The 7,491-nt window shown below is 46.4% G+C and overlaps 1 protein-coding gene and 1 long non-coding RNA gene across 3 annotated transcripts in view; one reads left to right on the top strand and one right to left on the bottom strand.

The window, feature by feature from the left end:
- The window catches only part of OTUD4 (OTU deubiquitinase 4), a 42,481-nt gene extending 40,592 nt beyond the window's left edge, over positions 1–1,889 (bottom strand). The window contains exon 1 of one of the 2 annotated variants that reach the window (XM_027567437.1): positions 1,673–1,889. In XM_027567437.1, the coding sequence (XP_027423238.1) occupies positions 1,673–1,831 (159 nt within the window). In that variant the 5' untranslated portion in view covers positions 1,832–1,889. Of the gene's footprint in view, positions 1–153; positions 1,307–1,672 lie in introns of those variants that run through there. The other variant, XM_027567438.1, reaches the window with a different exon arrangement.
- Positions 1,316–7,160, top strand: LOC113907814. Its single transcript, XR_003515291.1, has 4 exons — positions 1,316–1,488; positions 5,683–5,838; positions 6,113–6,258; positions 6,893–7,160. It is a non-coding gene; the product is annotated as an uncharacterized LOC113907814 (long non-coding RNA).
- The last annotated feature ends 331 nt before the right edge of the window (positions 7,161–7,491 follow it).

Consider the following 7,491-nt stretch of genomic DNA (forward strand, 5'->3'; position numbering starts at 1 on the left):
GTCTATACAATCAAGTTTGCCAATTATCTATGGTATGTAGTTCTGAAACCAGCCACACCTTTCTGCTTCAATATAAACTATGATGTGGATAATCCAACTCCAAACAAGCACTACACTTCTCGTATTTCTATTTGCTTCCACCTCTTTCCTTACCAAACTCTTGCTAGAGCCAATAATATGTTTCAATAGGGATTGAATTCACTTCCACATCTTCCCTCTGCTTCTGGAGGTGATGAGGAGACTCAGGAGGCTGAGGCGGACGAAGCAGGACAGATGGTGATCCGGAAAACTCACGAATGGGATAGACTGTTTACCTACTAATAGTAAAGACTGGGATCTGTTTGTATGAACATCTCCCAAAGCAACATTAGAACATCTTTAAAAATTCTAAAAATAAGAGAAATCGATTGAACTGGAAAAGACACAGCTCAGTTTGGAGAGCTTTGCGAAGAATGTTTGAATGACAATGCCAGCCACATAATGCAAAGGTTTGGATCAGCTACACCAATTTCTAGTTTCCAAAAAAAAAAAAAGATCTTATGCTGCTGATGTGAAAACTAGGGCCTTTGGAAAATAAGTGGCTGGTCTTTGGACTTTGAAAAAAAACAAGAATAGACTGGTCTATAGATGTTTAGGAAAACATTTACTCACAATAAGAAATTTCAAAAGCTACTTAGCATTAAAAAAGGTGAGAGAAAGACAAACAGAAAAACTCCAAAGGCGGGCAGGAGAGTGAAGGGGTAGATCTTAGGCCAAAGGGAAGCAGACTGGGAACGGTAGGAAATACCCACCAGGACGGTAATGTGAAACGTATGTCCAACTAATTCAACAGCTATTTTTCAATACAGGATGGATCTGGGTGGCTGCACACCTACCGACTACAGTGTTACATAATAGGGAATAAGCTCTCTTACCAAAAAAATAAATCAGAAACATCCTCCCAAGAACTGTGTTACAAAGTGCTTTTAATCAGTAAGGGGGAAGAATTCGGCCAAGGACCTAAAGGACCCCAGATACAGTCTTCCTTCCCACTACCAACTTTAAAACACTTTCTCTAAGTCAATTATTTTTTTTTAGCTCACCTACAGTGCCTTGCAGGGCATTAAAATAAGGTGAAATCTACAGACAATTCTGTGCAAACATTCTACATTTTCTAAAGTCTGGTTTTCCCAAACTGCACATTTCCCCCACTCCTGACTCAGACGGACATCCGCGGGCTTGGCTTCCCCACGCTCCAAAGTCCAGTAACAGGGGGGAAAAAAAAAATCATGATCCCACGAGTTGAGTCTGGTGCACCACCTCCTCTAGTCAACATTCTGCGTACTGGTGTGAACGCTGTGCTTGTAAAGCCAAAAGGGGAGGCGAAAAACAGCATTTTGCCAAGTTCCCACCCCTCCAGCAAGGGTGCAGACTCTCCGGCAGGCCTCACGGGCTAGCTTCAACTCATTACCTCTTCGCCAGGAAGGACGACACCCAGATCATTTACAGGTTTTTAAGTTTCGATTCGGAGCTCCCAGTCCCAGGGCAGCGTCCGGTTCCGGGGCGACAATGGGCCGCTGTGACGCCTGCGGGGCCACGCGCAGCCCGGGTTTGGGGGGGAAGAGGGACAGCCCGCCCGCCGCTTCCCACCCGGGCCCCCGCCGATCGTCCCCTCCGGCCCCCGCCCCGTTACCTGCTCCGCCACGGCTCGGAACAAGCACGACCCGTCCTTGGCGACCAGTTTCCGATACAAGCCCAAGGTCCGCAGATAGGCGTCCATGGGCGTCGCGTCCTCGCGGGGCGCCGCGCCGCCCCGGTCGCCGCCGTCGGGGACGCCGACGGCCGCCTCCATGTTGCCGGTCGCGCAGCAGGCCCGGCGCGGAGCGGGCTAGCCCCACATGGCCGCGCCGCCGGCTCCTGGACGCCCCGGCCGGGGGCGGGCAGCGGCTGGGGCTCGGGCTCGGGCTCGGGCTTGCGCTGGGCGGGCGGCGGCAGGCGGCGGCGGCCCGAGGCGGCGGTCCGCGAGCATAGGGAGCCCTGCCTAGTGCATGGCCGGGCGCACGCGGCCGCCTCCCGCGGGGCCACGCGCCCGGGGGAAACGAGGCGGGGAATTCACCAAAACCCGCAAGCGAGCAGTCACTTGACGCGGGCCTCGCCGCCCGGCTCAGCCACTGGGACCCCGGGGTCCCGCCCCCCCCACACACACAAGTTTCCTCGCCAGACCCGGCGGAAGCGAGGAAATCCCCGCAACCCGAACGCGCCGGCCGAGACTCTTGGTGAAAGCGAGGCCTGCGGGCCCCACACCGGGAGCCGAAGAAGCCGAGAGAGAAAGGCGCGGCCTGATCGTCTCCCCACCTCGCAGGAGGGCGCCGGAGGGGCGGGGAGTGGGCGGGGGCGCCCGGCGGGAGGGCAGCACCCTCGCTGCCCAGAATGTGTTTTCGCTTTCGGCCCCGACCGCGGAGAGGACGGCGGGAGGTGTAGTTTGGGCAGCGGCAGGAAGTCGGCCTGCGGCGGGCGGGGACGCGCGGCCGGCCTACGCGGTGGGGGGAGGCGCCCGGGAGGCGCGCGGACTACAAGTCCCTACAGCGCGGCCGCCGCCGCCGCCACCCGGAGCCGGCTTCACGCTTCCCGGGCACCGCGCGTCCTCCAGCAGGCCGAGGGTCTCCGCCTGCAGACGCGCGGAGACCTGCGCGCGCCGCCCCGCCCGGCCGGCCGCCCGCCCTCTGCGCCGCGGGCCTGCGGGATGTGCGCGCGCCCTGCATGCGTGGAGTTGCCAGGGACACGGAGGCCGCTGGGTCGGCCCTTTGTGTATTTCCAAACAGAGGGCGCACCTGTCTGCTCCCCTCCCCCACCCCCCCACCCCCTCCGCGGCCTCTTCCCCTGACGTTTCCATGGAGGTGGCTTTAACGGCTTAAGCAGAAAATAGACCTAATTGGCGAAGGCTCCTGGAACTCGCATCGTGCGGGGCGATACAGGCTGTCCATAAATCAGCCGTGGACTGCTGATTCCTATTCAAGACTAGAAGTACAGCTCTGGCGGTATATAGCAAGATGATGTCTTTGCCACAGACATTTTGGTTCACCCTGCCACTATAGCTGCCCACCCCAGCACAAAGGGGTGTCACTAGTCGGAAAAACTTAAGATTTTTTTTTTTTTCCCTTTTTAAAAAACCATCTTGTAATTGTTTGATAGCGTGCTGGACGTGCCCTGGGTTCCAGCGGTGTTTGCTGGAGGATTCCTGTTCAACTTCCCACCCTGCGAAGTTGAATGACATTGTATGCCTTTACAACCTAGAATTTATCCAGCTTGTTTTTGTGACACCAGAATTTTATTTTTATTCAAGTACAACAGCATCTGGTATCCCAGTCTTTTAAATACACGGTTAATCATAAAATCTACTCTTGAAGCCATGGTGCAGCAGGGTGGGGCTGGGGAGACTGACGAGTTAGTTACTGTAGATTTAGACATGTGGTCAAACAGACTCTTTGGAATAGGGGGGCAAGGCAGGCCAGATGGTGAGAGTCCAGTGCAAATTACTGAAAATTCTATTTGAGAAATCTGTTTTCAGTACTTGGTGCAAACAGTGACTCGTGTGTTCACTCTCCTTGGAACGTTTAGATTTGATCTCTTAAGGTTTAAAGATTCAAATATCCAATGGTGCTGTTTTTAGAGAAAGCAAAAAAAGGATTCTGACCTAAATGAATTTTCTTGTCCCACTATTGAATTTTGTACATTTTGTAGAGAAATACACTTCAGAATCCCTTTTAGAAAAATCTAGTTTCAAATCAAACCTGTTGCTTTTCCTTCTTCAAAAATATATAATTTAAAATATATGATTGCACTCATTCCACTCAAAAAGAACTGCCCGGTTTTGCCACTACTTACAATATGGCATTTTCTTTTTATAAATATGACTTGCCTTTTAAACCCACAGAGGAATGGAAAGTAAAGTAATATCTAAACAATAGCTTAAATATCGAATTCTTAAAATGAGTAGATTCTGTAGTATTAATAAGCAACAGACTTTCATATATGCCAAAAGAAAACCATGCCTTTCCTAACATTTATGTAATTTAGAATTAAGAGTTCTGAAGCTAATCTCCAAATCAATAGGTATTTGGAAAATCTACTGTGTCTAGCATGCTAGACAACTGCATTGCTAATTATCTTGAGAACATATTAGAAACATATTTCCAGGGGCCTCACGTTTGAAAATTTATCAAGCCTTATTTGTAATTGAAATGTTTATGACTACATTGTTCGTGATTACATTAATTTTTAGAAGTCATTAAAAAGCTTTGCTCACCTTTTATATGTGCAATAATTCCATTTTGAGTGGCTAATACTGTTTCAAGCATATTTTCTATCTTAAGCTTTATCTATATTTTAATCTTATTTGAATGTGCTTACATACATACATTTTTTTAATGGAATATCACTATTTTTTAAAGCCTCCAGATTCCTTTGAAACACTTTGAAAAGGAAACCAAATACATCATTAACACTACCATGTCTTTATTTTCCATTTACAAAAATGTAATTCACTCACAATTGTACAAATAAATGAATACAATCATTTAAATAAGTACTCTAGTTGACACTACAGTTGACTTAGAGTATTTTTTAAACGAATCATTAAATACTAAGAAAACAGAGGCTCTAATCAGAATTCATCACCATTCTATGTAATCTTATAAAAATGTGGTTTGTTATCAGAGTACTAGAAGAATAACACATTTCCAGTCATCTCTACACTTGATGTCCTGACAAAATTACTTATTATCCTCATTCCTGCTAAATGAGTGCAGATCAGCCTCACTCTAAACTGCCTGCTTCTGCTTCCAAAATTAGAAGTAAAACACCTGTTGTATCTGACCAGGGGCCTGTTTAAGGAAATCCTTTAGGTATTTTGAGACCTGATCCAAGACAGACCCTCTGTATGCCAAATCCCCAAATATAGCTCCCTGTTTAGACAACATTAAAGGATCCTGTGACTTTAAACTGAACCAATGCTTATAGAAATTCACTTGCTAACCTTAACCTCTGAAAGTTTTCCAAAAACTACATCTGACTGACCATGTTCGCTCTGAGGAAGCCGTTTCTGATCAGCAAAAGTGAAGAGCAGACATTTTAATCAAATATAATCTGAAGGATTCAACGCTCCTGAGAAGTTAACGAAATTAGTCATCCCAGGCAAATGTGTCAACTGTTTTTCTTGTACACAGTTAAATACCTCAAGTCTGCTTGCTCTGACAAACTTTGGAGCTAATAATCATTTTTGTTTTAAAAATGATAGATTTTGTGCAGCTTTTTTTCCAATAAAAAGTTAGGTGTTATGGTGGTGGTGTTTGGTCACTCAGTTGTGTCCAATTCTGTGACCCCATAGACTATAGCCCACCAGGCTCCTTTGTCCATGGTATTTCCCAGGTAAGAATGCTTCAGTGGGTTGACGTTTCCTTCTCCAAGTAGGCATTCTCCAGTATTCATTTACCGTAGGCATTCTCAAAGATGGCCCCCAGTGATCCCTGCCTCCTGTATTCACTCTCCTGTGTAGTTGCCTCCACTTTATAGCAGGATTGGTCTCTGTGATCAATAGAATAGAGCAAATTGTACAAATTTAATATATTGCTGCTGAGATCAGGTTATAAGAGATGTTTTTGGTTGTTCTCTTATATTTCCTCTTTTGTGGGTGACTCACTCTAGTGAAAGCTGGTTGCTATGGGGAAAACTTAGACGTCTCCTGGTGGGGAAATGGAGCCTCAGCCAACAGCCACATAAGTCAGCTTTGAAGTGAGTCCTCCAACCAAATCAAGCTTTCAGATGACTGCAACTCCATGAGAAACCCCTCATCCAGCCAAGGTCTGAGATTATTTTTTTCTTTGAATTCAACCCCCGCGCCCCGCCCCCCACCCCTACCAAGGATGCAACCCAAGCCCTGCCAGTGAAAGGCACAGAGCCCTAACCACTGGGCCACCGGGGAATTCCCCAGGGCTAAGCTGCTTAATTCTAAGATTCTTGATCTCACAAGCTATGTGAGTTGATGCTTTTTTCTTGTGTTAAGCTCCTAAACGTTGGAATAAGGTTCCAAAAGTAAATAAGACAAACATAACACTCCACTGTTTCTCTTTCCTAGGTGTGTATGTCACTTCAGTTGTGACCCCATGGACTGTAGCTCGCCGGGCTCCTCTGTTCATTGGACTTCCCAGCAAGAATCCTGGAATGGGTTGCCATTCCCTTCTCCAGGAGATCTTCCCAACCCAGGGGTCAAACACATTGCAGGTAGATTCTTTACCCACTGAGCCACCTTGGGAAGCCCCTTTACTAGGTAGACATAGAATATATGTCAATAATTCATGAAAATAATCACTAATTTAATATCTTTTGTGCTAAGCAAAGTTGCCAGTAAACAGATTTTTTTTTCCTAATTCATAAAATCCTTTACAAAATTACAAAATCCTAAGAACGTCTGAGCTTTATTGCCACATAACATTTTGGTTTGTTTTCTATAAAAAATCAAGTAATTAAATCCTACAAAAAACCTGTTTTCAAAGAAAGAACTATTTCTCTCAGACTCTATATGCTAGACTACTAACTGTCCTCCAGTTTATACTTTATTGCTCCTGAATATTACCTGCATGGTCATGCACATATTTCCTATCTTGGAATTAAATGTGACCATGTCACTAATGTAGGCCAGTGAGATGCGAACAGAATAGATGAGTTTAACTTTCAGTCTATTTGTGTTAGTTGCTCAGTCATGTCTGAGCATGTTTGTGACCCCATGTATTTGTAGCCCGCCAGGCTCCTCTGTCCATGGGATTCTCTAGACAAGAATACCAGAGTGGGTAGCCATTCGCTTCTCCGGGGTTATCTTCCTGACCCAGGGACTGAACTCTGGTCTTCTGCATTGCAGGCAGATTCTTTACCATCTGAGCCACCAGCGAAGCTCTTAACTTCTAGTTCATTTCCTTAAAGATGAAGCCTCCTGCCCTCGACAGTCTTTCCTGCTTTCCTTCTGCTCATTTGAAAACATGGTTGAAACAAAGCCAATACTAACTACAAAGACAATACTCTTAAGAGAACAGATGAAGAAGTTGAAAGAAAACAGAGTCCCTCAATGCTTCAAGGCCGGAAGGCGTGGACTGTTTTATGAGAGAAAAATAAACTTACTTAACCAAGCATTTTTTGTTGTTGTTCTTGTTACAACTACTTAGTCTATGTATCCTGGCATATTTTTCTTTCAATATTAAATAATGGTGAGTGAAAGTTGCTTAGTCGTGTCCAACTCTTTGTGACCCCATGGACTATACAGTTCATGGAATTCTCCAGGCCAGAATACGGGAGTGGGTAGCCTTTTCTTCTCCAGGGGATCTTCCCAACCCAGGGATCAAACCCAGGTTTCCCATATTGCAGGCGATTCTTTACCAGCTGAACCACCAGGGAAGCCCAAGAATACTGGAGTGGGTAGCCTATCCCTTCTCCAGTGAATCTTCCTGACCCAGGAATTGAACC

The sequence above is a fragment of the Bos indicus x Bos taurus genome, chromosome 17 (assembly GCF_003369695.1).
Source record: "Bos indicus x Bos taurus breed Angus x Brahman F1 hybrid chromosome 17, Bos_hybrid_MaternalHap_v2.0, whole genome shotgun sequence".
NCBI lineage: Eukaryota > Metazoa > Chordata > Mammalia > Artiodactyla > Bovidae > Bos > Bos indicus x Bos taurus.